The 17,690-nt window shown below is 33.4% G+C and overlaps 1 protein-coding gene across 5 annotated transcripts in view; it reads right to left on the reverse strand.

The window, feature by feature from the left end:
* Nucleotides 1-17,690, reverse strand: part of BTBD8 (BTB domain containing 8) — a 116,311-nt gene that overhangs the window by 94,702 nt on the left and 3,919 nt on the right. For 3 of the 5 annotated variants that reach the window (XM_074266250.1, XM_074266248.1, XM_074266249.1), the window contains exons 3-4: nt 3,331-3,593; nt 72-189 (exon numbers count right to left, since the gene is read on the reverse strand). In XM_074266250.1, the coding sequence (XP_074122351.1) occupies nt 72-189; nt 3,331-3,593 (381 nt within the window). The remainder of the gene's footprint in view (nt 1-71; nt 190-3,330; nt 3,594-17,690) is intronic. The other 2 variants (XM_074266251.1, XM_074266253.1) reach the window with 1 other exon arrangement.

Below are 17,690 nucleotides of genomic sequence, written 5' to 3' on the forward strand. Positions count from 1 at the left end.
AAATTATTACTTATTTGATAATTAAGGAAATAATGCTGTATAAACCTTAAATTGATTATTATTTTACTTACTTATGGGCTTGAAAACTTTTCCCATCAGTACAGATAGCAATATCTGGGCACCAATGCTTCCTATAAAGTTTCAACAAATCTTCTCCTAACTCAGATGCAGGTTCCAGGTCAGAACTGTCTGCAAAAACAAACAAACAAACCAGTTTACTAAATTTACTAATTTTAAGCAGCTGATTTTTTTTTTTTTTTTTACAATTGACTAACAATGAGGTTTTTTTTTTTGGGGGGGGGTAACTTGAATTCGCAGTTATCTTTACTAGTCAAGCAAAAATAGCATAAATACCATAAGAGAATGAATAAAAAGAATATGATTTAAAAAGTAATTTATATTTCACCATTAGAATGTTTTTATACTTTAATGTGTGATATTCTGGGGTATGACTTTCAATGTCTGACTTCTCATCTATAAAATAATAAAGTTAGCTCAAGTATTTCAAAGGGCCCTTTCACCACTGAATCCTAAATCCTATGATGCTATGACTATGTCAAACTAAACAAAATTGCTCTATGAACAACTGATTTGACAAGAAGCTATGTAGCGTTCAATCTTCCATATCTTCTTTCTGTGCTAAATTCCTTCTGGTTCCCCACTTCATTCAAGAGATCAGCATCTCTCAGAGAGGAATAAAATAGCTGTTATGATAACAGCTGACATTCTGTAGTGCTTCAAGGTTTATAAAAGCACTTTCTACATATTCTTACATTCTTACAACCTTTGTAAAGTAGCATGTTTAATTTTATTATCATCTCAATTTTTAAAACTAGAGGATCTATTATGAGTTTAGCTTAGTGCTTGCTAGTTGCTATATTTCAGTCTTCAGGACATTTCTGTAGTTTCTGGTATAATGCCCAGAATACAATAAGTAGTTGATAATTATATTTTGATTAAAAAAAAAAACAGCTCATACTTATATCATGTGTCCTTGCAGTTCATATAATTTTACAAAGCAGTTTACATGTTAATTTTACATGATCGTCTCAATAGCAGACCCCTATTCTACCCCCAAAGTGATTTGCCCACGAAGAATAAACTTCAGCTGAAGCTCAAGCAGTCAGCCTCCACAGCTGGTATTCACTCACTACGTCCGGGATGCCTCTTTACCCAATGGCCCCCATCAAAGCTGGGAAGAATAGTCAAAATTCTTCCTGGGGGTTCAATGTAAACGTTGTCTTGCAGCAAGGATGAGACTGTCAGAAGGCCATGTACAGCAGCTAATCATGGTTGGGAGAAATATTACTGGGGGAGGAGGAGGAGTTAAGAAATTATCTGGGCTCTCTGAAAAACTTCAAGGAAAAAACAACTATTCCTGTATCTACAAGAGGAAATGATTATGTTTACAAAGACATGAAATTAATTTCTAGTCTGAATGTGAAATTTTCTGGATAGTCAGGGGGACAAAAAGCTACTAGACTAAAAGTTAGATTGTGGGATAACCATTAGAAATTATGCAGAAAGTAAAGCCAACAGTTACTCCAGATTTATAGAAATGAATCCAAACCCACTCTAAGAAATTTTCTTAGGAATACTCTCTCAAAAATCTATGCTGAGGGAGACAGCAATGCAACACTCAGGGCATATAGGATCTTTTAGTTTTGCTATGTACTAAGCTACTTCCTTTTCCACGTTTTTTTTAAAAAGTTTTTTATACCACTTGTGAAAATCCAATATTATTAATGCGTGTTAACCTATCCATCCCCAGGAAGTGTTGCCACTGGGTCATCTGCTTTATCATTATTCTTTGATTCTGTATGTACTATGAGCCTAAGACACAAGCTGTGTCCCATCTCTGAATTCCAACCTACATTTGGAGAACCTAGTCTTAATGCCTTTCTCCTCAAATCTGCCCTTCTTCCAAATTCCTATTTCGGAGGCCCCACCATTCTTCCTGCCTTCTAGGTTTGTAATGTCAGCATCATCCTTGCTGCACTCCAATTATTTGCCAAACTTCGCTATTTTTCCCCACAATACGTTTCCTACTACTCTCTCCTAATGCTTCTCTAGGCATCCATTTAGTTATTCATTTAGCTCAAGTCCTTCCTTGCAATAGTTTCCTAATTGGTCTCCCTACTTCAAACTCTTTCCATTTCTGCCAAAGTGATTTTCTGTAAAAACAAATCTGGTTGTGGCATTACCTTACTCGGAAAACTCCATATTTCTCTTACTCCAGGATCAAATCTAAACTCCTGAAGGCCCTTCACAACCTTGCTTGAGCCTATCTCAATGACTACCTTAGATATTACTCTTCAATCCAACCAAACTGAACCTCTCTCTTCCCAAGAACAAAACCTATTCCAGAATATACAAGGGAAAAGTTTTCTAGGAACCAGACTACCACGTGGTTCATCTAGGACTCAAGATAAAATTGTTGATTAAATGGATATTAGGAGTGGGTTACCAGGGTACAAGAAGAGTACTGAATTTTCTTGGTTTCTTTGGTGACACGTAACTCTCTCAAATTAGTCCACGGTGAGTCCTCTAAGTTGTTTGCTCTGTAGCCTGATTGAATTTATATAAAAAGTCTATTTAAGAAAGTTTGTTTCCTTAGGGAATATATATTCATTTGGGTGAAATTTGGTTTCTTTATTCCACTGTGACAAGACTATGCCAAAAAAGGACTGATGAAGAAAATTAGAATGTTTAGCCTGTAAAATAAAAAAACTTAAGGGGGGGGAATCAAAGTTGCAATTAAGTATGTGAAGGGCTATCATATGGAAGAAATATACAACTTGACCTTGGCTTTTGAAGGATGGGGAGGTAAAATCAAAAGGATTTGGTAGCTGGCTGGATAAGAGATGAGGAACTTCAAGAATATATATCAACATGGGAGACTTGGATTAACAAGTCAAAGAATAGTTTTACAAGGAAAGTTAAAACTGGAAAACTAGTAGTACTTTATTTGAGTCAAAGATTTCCCTTTCTGTGTTATCATTTGTATTATTTTATGTTATCACTTACCTATCTTTTGCTAGGTTGATAACTGCAGTTCATTTTTATTATTACTGGACACTGGGAAAGTTTAAAAAAAAAAAAAAACTCTAGCAAGCTCAACAAATTAATTCTACCTAAAAACAACTCTGATAAAAAACTTTGTCAATTAGGTAGTTTATGTGAAGGTTTAAATGGCTGAAAATTATGTTTCTGGATTACCTATTACCTACTTAGTACCTTGAATAACTGAAAATGTTCTATTTATTAATTTTTTTTTTTTACAAATTATATTAACATGTTTTCTAGAGATAATCCACCAAAAATTCCCACCTATAAAAGACAAGCTGTCCCCATTATCATTGGTTTCTTCTGGAACTTGACAGTCTTCAGTGAGAGAGGAACCAATCAAATTTCCATCTTGAAGCTTTGTCATACTCCTTTGGGAAGGGGTTGACCATCCATCGCTTTTGGCATACTTTCCAGAATTTACATGAATACTCAGGGTTTCCTGCTGTAACCTGTCCCCATGTAACTTCTTTCTCAGGATTTCTTCTTCATAGTTTTTTATGCTTTTGTCTGATGAATATACAACTCTGTGATAAAATATAAAAGTTTCTTTTTAAGATACTTTGAAAATTCCTAATGGACTGTGTTTCTGAGATTATTTCAGTGTACCAAAATATTAGTAACATGAGTTAAGTGAAGGAAGGAGTCTGATATAGAACATTTTAAAAGAAATATGATTTCAGTGGCAGCTCTTTTTGTCATAGCTAGAAACTGGAAGATGAATGGATGCCCATCAATTGGAGAATGGTTGGGTAAATTATGGTATATGAAGGTTATGGAATATTATTGCTCTGTAAGAAATGACCAGCAGGAGGAATACAGAGAGGCTTGGAGAGACTTACATCAACTGATGCTGAGTGAAATGAACAGAACCAGAAGATCGCTGTACACTTCAATGCTGTATGAGGATGTGTTCTGATGGAAGTGGATATCTTCAACATAAAGAAGATCCAACTCACTTCCATTTGATCAATGATGGACAGAAATAACTACACCCAGAGAAGGAACACTGGGAAGTAAATGTAAATTGTTAGCACTACTGTCTATCTACCCAGGTTACTTATGCCTTCGGAAGCTAATACTTAATGTGCAACAAGAAAATGGTATTTACATACATATATTGTATCTAGGTTATATTGTAACACATGTAAAATGTATGGGATTACCTGTCATCGGGGGGAGGGAGTAGAGGGAGGGAAGGGATAATTTGGAAAAATGAATACAACGGATAATATTATAAAATTAATTAATTAATTAATTAATTAAAAAAAAAAAGAAATATGATTTCAGCAATTTCAAATAATGAAGAGTCAGTTTGATATAGAACACAGAGCACCAATCTAAAAGGTGAGAATTCTCTGCCCTATCAGTGGCTCTTGTGCTAATAAGTTCCTCTGTTTCCAGAGTTCTGGGTTATAGTAGGCAGCAGAGATGTTGGTTGTAAAGGGCTGAAACTCTGCACCGGAATCAGACAACTGAGCACTTAAGGCTAATTACCTATTGGATAATACTTTATTAGCATATGCTTGGAAAATGGCCCTTCTCACTATTCTGTGCTGGCTCAATCTTTTGGTGTATACAGATAATTGTAGGAGGGATTAGGGGGTGAAGTAAGACAAGCCAGAGTCACTTTGGAGGAGACAAGGAGAAGGAAGGTCAGTAGGTGGCGAGTCTGTGGCAGTTTCTTCCTTCTCCTTTACTTCCTGTGTATACGTACATATATACATATATGTATATATATGTATATATACATCTATAGAGAGAGATGTATATAGATATGTATTTGTATGTATATATAAAACTTATATCTGATTCTTTACTGTTTCAGAGAGGGGGATGGGAAGGAAAGAAGATAAAATTTAGGACTCAAAACTTAAACTGTTAAAAATTGTTTAGCATTTAATTGGGAAAAATAAAATATATTTTTAAAAAGGAAAAAAAAACCCTTGTGTTACAAATTTTTCTCTCTCCCTTTCTCCTCCTCTAGACAGCAAGTAATCCAACATAGTTAAATATGTACATTTCCACAATACTGCACAAGAAAAATCAGTTCAAAAAGAAAAAAAATTGAGAAAGAAAAAAAGCAAGCAAACAACAAAAAGGTGAAAATATTATGTTGTGATTCACATTAAGTCCCCATAGTTCCTTTTCTGGAGATGTATGAACATCTTTTTTTTTTTTTTAATTATAACTTTTTATTGACAGAACATATGCCTGGGTAATTTTTTTTTTTTTACAACATTATCCCTTGCACTCACTTCTGTTCCGACTTTTCCCTTCCCTCCCTCCACCTTTCTCCCCTAGATGGCAAGCAGTCTTATACATGTTAAATATATTATAGTATATCCTAGATACAATATATAAGTGTAGAACCAAACAGTTCTCTTGTGGCACAGGGAGAATTGGATTCAGAAGGTAAAAATAACCTGGGAAGAAAAACAAAAATGCAAACAGCTTACACTCATTGCCCAAGTGTTTCTTTTCTAGGTATAACTGATTCTGTCCATCATTGATCAATTGGAACTGAATTAGATCTTCTTTATGTTGAAGATATCCACTTCCATCAGAATACATCCTCATACAGTATCGTTGTTGAAGTGTATAATGATCTCCTGGTTTTGCTCATTTCACTTAGCATCAGTTCATGTAAGTCTCTCCAAGCCTCTCTGTATTCCTCCTGTTGGTCATTTTTTTACAAAACAATAATATTCCATAACATTCATATACCACAATTTACCGAACCATTCTCCAATTGATGGGCATCCATTCATTTTCCAGTTTCTAGCCACTACAAAAAGGACTGCCACAAACATTTTGGCACATACAGGTCCCTTTCCCTTCTTTAGTATTTCTTTGTGATATAAGTCCAGTAGTAGCGCTGCTGGATCAAAGGGTATGCACAATTTGATAACTTTTTGGGCATTACTCCAGATTGCTCTCCAGAATGGTTGGATTGGTTCACAACTCCACCAACAATGCATCAATGTCCCAGTTTTCCCGCATCCCTTTCAACATTCATCATTATTTGTTCCTGTCATCTTAGCCAATCTGACAGGTGTGTAGTGGTATCTCAGAGTTGTCTTGATTTGCATTTCTCTAATCAATAGTGATTTGGAACCCTTTCATATGAGTGGAAATAATTTCAATTTCATCATCTGAATATTGTCTGTTCATACCCTTTGACCATTTATCAATTGGAGAATGGCTTGATTTCTTACAAATTAGAGTTAATTCTCTATATATTTTGGAAATAAGGTTTTACATGAACATCTATCTTAAAAGAAAAGAGGGACTCTGAAGCAAAGATTAGAAGAGAATAAATTCCAGTTAAGTAAACAGGTCATCGTAAAGGCATAAAAACTGGAGATGGAATACTCTGGGCAAAGAGAAAGCCAATTTAGCTATCTTATAAAACTCAAGAAGAGGAATGATGTCCAATGAGGCCAAAAAAGGCTGGGGTTAGGTTGTATAGGACAACATATGCCAAAGAGAAAAGTTTACATTTTATTTCAGAAAAAAATATGAAATCAATGGAGTAATGAGTAGCAAACACTTAGTCTCTTTGTACTTAGTCAGCAGCATATAAGATGGACCGGAGTAATGAAAGACCTAAGGAAGGGAGACCATGTAGGAGGCTATAGTATTAGACTCACTAAAGTAGTATTTGTAAATGAACTATCATAAATTAAAGGCAAAGACTACCACAGGAAAACAGACCACTTTACTTTCCAATAAATACTTTCAAAACCTTGAAATATTTTAAGTATACAAAAACATGCTACACAGAAAACAAAACTTTGCTTCAAAAATACTTTTCTCTAAAATCAACATATTCTACTGATTTGGCTTTAAAGAGTCTTTCTAGCTCTTGCACTTATCAAATAGGTCAAAATAACAATTAGATATGTAGAAGTAGATTAGTCTTTGCTTTCCCAAAGAGCATTTCATTGAGGTTGCCACTGTAGATGAATTGCAGGTAAGCTGACTCCAATCACCATTTCTTTATTAGGCTTATTTGTCTCTACTAATTAAACTTCTCTGCTGCTCTTTTCTAATCCTCCTTTAGGAATTCTCTGACTTATTTAATGTGAAAAGCAAACAACCCCCCAAAATGGGACTATTTTTTCCCTACTTTTACTGATAGAAAAAAAAATGTTTTCAATTCCTTTTGTTTGGTAGCCTCTGTAAATTCTCCCCACCCTCTTTTGAGGCTGGAGTTAAGTGACTTGTCCAGGGTCACACAGCTAGGAAGTGTTAAGTGTCTGAGACCAGATTTGAACTTGGGTCCTCCTGAATTCAGGGCTGGTGCTCTATCCACTGTGCCACCTAGCTGCCCCTAAAATTAAATTTTTAAAAACTGTTTTATTTGGTTCTAATATTTCTTATTTTATGAAATCACTGAGAGCTGCTCAGACCATTCTAATTTTCCAGCTTCTCTTCTGAGTTCCTAATAATCTTCTTCCAATCCAGACCTCCCAGGTTCTTATTTCATTTATTAATTCCATTTTTTCTATCTTCCTTCATTTCTTCTGGTATTCTTATAGTCCTTTTAGCCAAACTACTTTTTAAGAATGTAATGCTTATAATTGTAGAATTACTCTTTTGTGCTCAGTTTATATCTTGAGCATCTCTCAAACCACAAAATTTCTTCATAATGTTTGGTATCTTATTCTATTTACTAACACCTACAACTTCAATTCCTGATTTGGGACTCTGAACTTTCCCATATTCTTGAATGAAGTGGCCAAGCCCTATTTGGTCTTAACCTTGGTTTTATTGCTCACTTCTACCTTCTCAGGTGTATTGGCTTTCAGAGCACAGGTAGATTAGAGCTCTGTGCTCTTCCTGTCCCTTTGTAACATCCTTGGTTAGGCCGATGCTGCAATCTTCCAGTCCTACTAGGGCAATTCTGATGATGGCACTACTGTTTATTTACACTTGAGCTGGTTTTTAGAACTAGGAATAGCCTCCGTCCAACACCTGCAATTATTGAATATTTCTTTTGCATTTCTTCATCATTATTCAAACTGGTTCACTTTCAAATCACTGCTAGGCTTCTCTGTGACCTTTTTTATAACAATCGATTAGAATGTTGGCAATAAACCTTACCCTGATTAAAGTCTTTTGCTCCCATCAATCAACTAATTTTCTTTTTCTTTCTTTTTTTTTTTTTTCTGAGGAAATTGGGATTAAGTGACTTGCCCAGGGTAAAATACCTACTTGGGAAAACAACTGATCAGGAAAATAGATCTAGGAGAGACAATCTAAAGATTATTGGACTCCCTGAAAACAATGATGAAAAAAACAGCCTGAACCCTATTTTTCAGGAAATCATCAAAGACAACTGCCTTGATGTCACAGAACTAGAAGGCAAAATAGGCATTGAAATAATTCACCAAAGACCCCAATATTACAACTCCAAGGAATATCGCAGCTAAATTTCAGAACTATCACACCAAGGAAAAAATATTACAAGTAGCCAGGAAGAAAAAAAAAATTCAAATACCGAGGAGCCACAATAAGGATCACCCAGAATCTAGCAGCTTCCACATTAAAGGATCGAAGGGTCTAGAATCTGATATTTCAAAAGGCAAAGGAACTTAGAATGCAGCCAAGAATAAACTACCCAGCTAAACTGCGCATTTTCTTCCAGGGAAGAAGATGGGACATTTAATGAAATAGGTGAGTTTCCATTTATTTCTGATGAAAATACCAGAGCTACACAAAAAATTTGACCTCCAAATATAGGACTCAAGAGAAACATAAAAAGGTAAAAAGAATTCTTGAAAACTGTATTTCTGTTATGGATATACATAAAGAGTACATGCATAATTTGAAAAAAGAACTAGAGGTAGAAAGGGGATTGTACCAGAAAAAGGGAAAAGTGGAGGGAAAAAGAGGGAAATTACAACTCATGAAGAGGCAAAGGAAAACTATTGTATATGAGGGAAAGAAGGGAGGGGGATGAACATTGTGTGAATCTTACTCTCATCATATTTAGCTCAGAGAAAATATTAGACATATTTGGTTTACAGAGAAACTTCTCTCACCTCATTGAAAAGTGGGAGGGGAAAAGCAAAAAGGGAACTGGTAGGCTAAATAGAAGAGAACCCAGAAACAGTAGGAAAAGGGTAAAAGAAAGGGGGAAGGACTCTAAGGGATAGGGACTCCAAGAGGGAGGGCTGCTTGAAGCAAGTGGTGCTCATAAGTTAAATAATGGGGAGGAGGGAAAGGGGAAAAGGAAAGGGAAAAGTACAATTGGGGGATAATAAGATGGCAGCAATACAGAATTAGTAGTGAACTGTAAAGGTGAATGGGGTGAACTCTCCCATAAAGCAGAAACAGATAGCAGATTTGATTAAAAGCAAGAATCCCACAATATGTTGTTTACAAGAAACACAATTAAAGCAGAGTGATACATACAAAGCAAAGGTTAAAAGCTGGAGCAGAACCTAATATATCTCAGGTGAAGTAAAAAAAAAAGCAGGGGTAGCCATCCTGATCTCAGATCAAGCAAAAGCAAAAATTAATCTAATTAAAAGAGATAAGGAAGGAAACTATATCTTGCTAAAGGGTAGCATAGATAATGAAGCAATATCAATACTAAATATATACACATCAAGTGGAATAACATCTAACTTCTTAAAGAAGAAATTAAGAGAGCTGCAAGAAGAAATGGAAAGCAAAACTATAATACTGGGAGATCTAAACTTTGCTCTCTCAGAACTAGATAAATCACAAAATAAATATGAAAGAAGTTAAAGAGGTAAACAGAATACTGGAAAAATTAGGTATGATACATCTTTGGAGAAACCTGAATGGAGACAGAAAGGAGTACACTTTCTTCTTGGCAGTTTATGAAACTTATTTTTATTTATTTATTTTTAAAAATTTTTTATTTTATTTTATTTTATTTTTTTAATAAATTTTTGACAGTATATATGCATAAGTAATTTTTTTATAACATTATCTCTTGTATTCATTTTTCCAAATTATCCCCTCCCTCCCTGTACTCCCTCCCCTAGATGACAGGCAATCCCATTCATTTTACATGTGTTACAACATAACCTAGATACAATATATGTGTGTAAATCCCATTTTCTTGTTGCACATTAAGTATTAGATTCCGAAGGTGTAAGTAACTTGGGTAGATAGACAGTAGTGCTAACAGTTTACATTCACTTCCCAGTGTTCCTTCTCTGGGTGTAGTTTTTTCTGTCCATCATTGATCAACTGGAAGAGTTCACGGAACTTATACAAAAATTGACCATATATTAGGACATAAAAGACCTCAGAAAGGCAAAAATAGTAAATGCATTTTTTTCAGATTACAATGCAATAAAAATTACATCTAATAAAAAGCCAGGGGAAAATAGACCAAAAAATAATTGGAAACTAAACAATCTTATCCTAAAGAATGGGTGAAACACAAAACCATTTGGTATTGGCTAAGAAATAGACTAGTTGATCAGTGGAATAGGTTAGGTTCACAGGGCAAGATAGTGAATAAAAATAGCAATCTAGTGTTTGACAAACCCAAAGATCCCAACTTTTGGGATAAGAATTCATTATTTGACAAAAACTGCTGGGAAAACTGGAAATTAGTATGGCAGAAACTAGGCATTGACCCACATTTAACACTACATACTAAGATAAGATCAAAATGGGTTCAAGATTTAGGCATAAAGAAGATCATAAATAAATTAGAGGAACATAGGATAGTTTACCTCTCAGACTTGTGGAGGAGGAAGGAATTTGTGTCCAAAGGAAAACTAGAGATCATTATTGATCACAAAATAGAAAATTTTTGATTACATCAAATTAAAAAGTTTTTGCACAAACAAAACTAATGCAAACAAGATTAGAGGGGAAGTAACAAATTGGGAAAACATTTTTACAGTTAAAGGTTCTGATAAAGGCCTCATCTCCAAAATATACAGAGAATTGACTTTAATTTGTAAGAAATCAAGCCATTCTCCAATTGATAAATGGTCAAAGGATATGAATAGACAATTTTCAGATGATGAAATTAAAACTATTTCCACTCATATGAAAGAGTGTTCCAAATCACTATTGATTAGAGAAACGCAAATTAAGACAACTCTGAGATATCACTACACACCTGTCAGATTGGCTAAGATGACAGGAATAAATAATAATGAATGTTGGAGGGGCTGTGGGAAAACTGGGACATTGATGCATTGTTGATGGAGTTGTGAAAGAATCCAAGCATTCTGGAGAGCAATCTGGAGTAATGCCCTAAAAGTTATCAAAATGTGCATATCCTTTGACCCAGCAGTGCTACTACTGGGCTTATATCCCAAGGAAATACTAAAGAAAGGAAAGGGACCTGTATGTGCCAAAATGTTTGTGGCACCCCTTTTTGTAGTGGCTAGAAACTGGAAAATGAATGGATGCCCATCAATTGGAGAATGGTTCGGTAAATTGTGGTATATGAATGTTATGGAATATTATTGTTTTGTAAAAAATGACCAACAGGAGGAATACAGAGAGGCTTGGAGAGACTTACATCAACTGATGCTGAGTGAAATGAGCAGAACTAGGAGATCATTATACACTTCAACAATGATACTGTATGAGGATGAATTCTGATGGAAGTGGATATCTTCAACATAGAGAAGAGCTAATCCAATTCCAATTGATCAATGATGGACAGAATCAGCTATACCCAGAAAAGGAACACTGGGAAATGAGTGTAAACTGTGAGCATTTTTTTTTCTTTTTTACCTTCCAAATACAATTCTTCCTTTGCAACAACAACAACAAAATTCGGTTCTGCACATAAATATTGCACCTAGAATATACTATAAGATATTTAATATGTATGGGAATGCATCTGCCATCAAGGGGAGGGGATGGAGGGAAGGAGGGGAAAAACTCGGAACAGAAGGGAGTACAAGGGATAATGTTGTTTAAAAAAATATCTATGCATATGTACTGTCAAAAAAATGTTATAATTATAAAATTAATTAAAAAAAAAAAGAATGGGTGAAGCAGTGAATCATAGACACAATTAATAATTTCATCCAAGAAAATGACAATGAGACAACACATCAAAATTTATGGGATGCTTTTATATCTCTAGATGCTTACTTGTATAAAATAGAGAAGGAGAAGATCAATGATTTGAGCTTGAAACTAAAAAAGCTAGAAAAAGAGCAAATTAAAAATCCTCAAAATCAAATACAAAACTTGAAATTCTAAAAATAAAAGGAAACTAATAAAATTGAAACTAAAAAAAAACTACTGAGTTAATAAAACTAAGAGTTGGTTTTATGAAAAAAACCAACAAAATAGGTATAAACCTTTAGTAAATTTGGTTAGAAAAAGGAAAGAAGAAAATCAAATTCTTAGTCTCAAAAATGAAAAAGGGAGAACTTTCCACTAATGAAGAGGAAATTAGAGCAATAATTAGGAGTTACTTTGCTCAACATTTTGCCAGTAAATTTGATAACCAAAGTGAAATGGAGGAATACCTACAAAAATATAGATTGCCCAGATGAACAGAGGAGGGAGTAAATTATCTAAATAATCCTATTTCAGAAAAAGAAATAGAACAAGCTATTAATCAACTCCCTAAGAAAAAATCTCCAGGACCAGATGGGTTTACATGTGAATTCTACCAAACATTTAAAGAACAATTAACTCCAATACTATATAAACTATCTGAAAAAATAGGAAATGAAAGACTCCTACCAAATTCCTTTTATGACAAAGACATGAAACTGATACCTAAACCAGGTAGGACAAAAACAGAGAAAGAAAATTATAGACCAATCTCCCTAATGAATATTGATGCAAAAATCTTAAATAAAATGTTAGCAAAGAGATTAAAGAAAATCACCCCCAGGATAATATATCATGACCAAATATGATTTATACTAGGAGTGCAGGGCTGGTTCAATATTAGGAAAACTACTGGCATAACTGACTATATCAATAACCAAAATAACAAAAATCACATGATTATTTCAAGAGATGCAGGAAAAGCATTTGATAAATCCAACACCCATTCCTATTAAAAACACTAGAGAGTATAGGAATAAATGGAATTTTCCTTAAAATAGTAAGTGGCATATATTTAAAACCATCGGTAAGCATCATATGTAATGGGGATAAACTGGATCCATTCCCAATAAGATCTGGAGTGAAACAAGGTTGCCCACTATCACCATTACTATTCAATATTGTATTAGAAATGCTAGCTTTGGCAATAAGAGATGAAAAAGAGATCAAAGGAATTAGAGTGGGTTTAAGGAGGAAACCAAATTATCACTCTTTGCAGATGATATGATGATATACTTAGAGAACCCCAGAGAATCTACTAAAAAACTATTAGAAATAATCTGCAACTTTAGCAAAGTTTCAGGATACAAAGTAAATCCACATAAATCATCAGCATTTTTATACATCACTAACAAAATCCAACATCAAGAGATACAAAGAGAAGTTTCATTTAAAATAACTGTTGATAGTATAAAATATTTGGGAATCTATCTGCCAAGGGAAAGTCAGGAACTATATGAGCACAACTACAAAACATTTTTCACACAAATAAAGTAAGATCTAAACAACTGGAAAAATATAAAGTGCTCTTGGATAGATCAAGTGAATATAATAAAGATAACAATACTACCTAAACTAATCTATTTATTTAGTGCTATACCAATCAAACTCCCAAGAAACTATTTTACTGACCTAGAAAAAATAACAACAAAATTTATGGAAGAACAAAAGATCAAGAATTTCAAGGGAATCAATGAAAAAATAAAAATCAAATGGAAGATGGCCTAACTGTACCAGATCTAACACTATATTATAAAGTAGTAGTAATTATCAAAACCATTTGATACTGGCTAAGAAATAGACTAGTTGATCAATGGAACAGGTTTGGTTCACAGGACAAAATAGTCAATAACTATAGTAATCCAGTGTTTTGTCAACCCAAAGGCTCCAGCTTTTGGGATAAGAATTCACTAGGTGACAAAAATTGCTGGGAAAATTGGAAACTAGTATGGCAGAAACTAGGCATAGACCTACACCTAAGATAAGGTCAAAATGGGTTCATGATCTAAACATTAATAATGATATTATAAGTAAATTAGAAGGACATAGAATAGTATACCCCTCAGATCTGTGGAGGATGAAGGAATTTGTGACCAAAGAAGAACTAAAGATCATTACTGATCACAAAATATATAATTTTATTATATTAGGTTAAAAAGTTTTTGTACAAACAAAACTAATGCAGACAAAATTAAAAGGAAGGCAATAAACTGGAAAAAAACATTTTTACATTTAAAGGTTCTGATAAAGGCCTCATTTCCAAAATATATAGAGAATTCACTCAAATTTATACAAAATCAAGCCACTCTCCAACTGATAAATGGTCAAAGGATATGAACAGACAATTTTCAAAAGAAGAAATTGAAACTATTTCTAGTCATTTGAAAAGGTGCTCTAAATCACTACTGATCAGAGAAATACAAATTAAGACAACTCTGAAACCGCTATATACCTCTCAGATTGGCTAAGATGACAGGAAAAGATAATGATGAATGTTGGAGGGGATGTGGGAAAATTGGGACACTGATACATTGTTGGTGGAGTTGTGAAAGAATCTAACCATTCTGGAGAGCAATTTGGAACTATGCCCCAAAAGTTATCAAACTGTGCATACCCTTTGACCCAGCAGTGTAATTACTGGGCTTATATCCCAGAGGAAATACTAAAGAAAGGAAAGGGACCTGTATGTGCAAAAATGTTTGTGGCAGCTCTTTTTGTAGTGGCTAGAAACTGGAAACTGAGTAGATGCCCTCAGTTGGAAAATGGCTCAATAAATTATGGTTGATGAATATTATGGAATATTATTGTTCTATAAGAAACAACCAGAAGGATGATTTCAGAGCGGCCTGGAGAGACTTACATGAAGTTATGCTAAGTGAAATGAGCAGAACCAGGAAATTATTGTACATGGCAACAAGAAGAATATACTATGATTAATTCTGGTGGACGTGGCTCTCTTCAACAATAAATTGATTCAATATTTTATATATGCATATCTGCTAATTCTCCTTAGTAGAACATAAATTTACCCTGAAGGCAAAAGTTGTTTCTTTTGTTTTCATTTGTCTATCTTCCAGAAAGCTAGAGATATTCCTGAGGCAGAAGTGAGGAGACAGGAACATTCCAAATAGGGAGGAGCCATTTGTTTAGATGTAAAAAGGCAAGAGATGGAATATGAGGTATACGTAACATATTGTAGACCAATTTGGAGCAAAGAGTGTGTGTGTCTTGCACATACACATTTGTGGACTGAATTAGAAACAAAACAGGTTCAACAATAAAACATTTCCAAGGTCTAAAACAGTGTTTTGTACACAGTAGTACTTAATAAATGTGAAACTGAATTGGGGGGAAAAAAAAACAAACAAACAAACAAACAAAAAAAAAACCAATAAATTGATTCAGACCAGTTCCAATTGTTCAGTAATGAAGAATGCCATCTAAACCCAGAGAGAGGACTATGGGAACTGAATGTGGACCACAACATAGTATTTTTACTCTTTCTGTTGTTTCTGTTGTTGTTTGTTTGCATTTTTGTTTTCCTTCTCAGGTTTTTTTTTTTTTTTTTTCCCTTTCTAGATTTGGTTTTTCTTGTTCAGCAAGATAACTGTATGGATATGTATTGGGATTTAACATGTATTTTAACATGTACTGGAATACCTGCCATCTAGGAGATGGGGGTGAGGGGAAGGAGGGGAAAATTTAAAACAGAAGGTTTTGCAAGGGTCAGTGTTAAAAAATTACTCACGCATATGTTTTGTAAATAAAAAGCTATAATAATAAAGACAAATTTTAAAAAAGGAAAAATAAGTCTGACAAACATAATTTTATTAATATTATTACAATCTTCCAATAAAAACATAAATATTAACCTACCTTTAATTTTTTAAAATTTTAATAACCTTCTCAGTTAATGTAATATGAACTTAAATTAGATTATAACCCTCTTGGCTAGAAAGAATGGAAATTAGAATTCTTAAAACCTAATCTTGTGCCTCTGACAAAGGATCAGATCACTTAATTCCAATTTATTATACTTCTTTCTGAATAAAAGAAAAAGTAACTAACATGTCATATCAGTGTTACAAAAATTAATAAACCACTTAAAATAAAACTACTAAATGAGAAAATTTACCATTTTTACATATGTACAGAAATAAAAATTTTGGTTTTATATATGTACTTTTTTTTTTAAACTCTTTTATGCTTCAGACACACTCCTCAAAGATGACTGAGTAATCTGAATTTATTTTGATAGATATTGGAACTGTTTGGTAAACTACATACTGTCATGGTTGAAGAACTTGATATATTCTAGAAATTTACTTGCCTTTCAATGAAAACTTGGAAGTTGAAAACAAGTAATATGGCATAAAAGCACCGACAGCTTTATTATTCAAATTCTTAGGAAATCATATTTGAAGATATAAAAGAAAGGCATCTATAGAAATTTTGTCTAATTCAAGGATAAGCATTTCAAATTACCACATTTTGTAACTACTGCAAAAACATGAGAAGCAAATAACAGTAATTAATTTCAAACATTTTTTTAAAATGTGCCGTATCAAATATGGCCTGATACAAAGTAATGATTCTTCATTATAAATTGTTAACATTATGCTCTTATCTACATATAGCTTCAAATCTACAAAATGCTCAAGAAATCTATAGAATATGGAAGAGAAGACCAGAGAAGAAGTTAACAGATTTGCCCAAGAACACTCAGCTAAGTTAAGAGTCATAAGTGCAATTAGCACATAGACCCAAGTATCTCAAATATCTTATCCCAGAGCTCTTCATAGACTGTATTATCCATAAAACCATACATATACATACACACATTTAAGTTCTAATGTTAGCTTTTAACACATAAAGCAAAAAATTTTCTTAAAAAATAAAAAAACTATGCTATTTTTTCCTGCCTCATATGTTTAAATAAGGTGTTAATTGGTTCCAAAAATTTTTTCTTACTCTATACCCAGCATTTGTAAGACTCTGAAATAATATTTATTATTAATTTTAATGGGCTGCTACTAGCATGTGTAAATTAAAATCAAATTTTTCAATTGAAAATGTTTGGGTCTAAATTCAAAGATGAATGGCAAAAAAAAAGAAAAGCTAGTATTTCCTACCACATAAGCTTGAAAACAATTTTTTAAAATCACATTTGACGCTATTGTTAAATTTTCTCATTCTATTCTTACATGTGGAAATGAAGTGTAATTAGATATTTTTTATGAAAATCTAAAGTAATGAAATCTAAATCTAAAGTATTAAAGAAATGAAGTTTTCTTTACATTTATAAATCCCACTGGAAAGATGACAAACTCAACAAAGTTCAAAGTGAAAAGCAAGAATTTGGGTTACTGCATATTTTAAGTCTACTTATCCAGAGATCACTAAAGAGAGTAGAATTTTGATAAACAAAAGCTGATAAATAACTATGTATAGCAACTATATAAAATCTATAGACCCTTTAAAGACCCTAAATTCACACAAAAACATAAATGGCACCCAACTGCAATTTCTACTAAATA

Source organism: Sminthopsis crassicaudata, chromosome 4, assembly GCF_048593235.1.
Source record: "Sminthopsis crassicaudata isolate SCR6 chromosome 4, ASM4859323v1, whole genome shotgun sequence".
Lineage (NCBI taxonomy): Eukaryota > Metazoa > Chordata > Mammalia > Dasyuromorphia > Dasyuridae > Sminthopsis > Sminthopsis crassicaudata.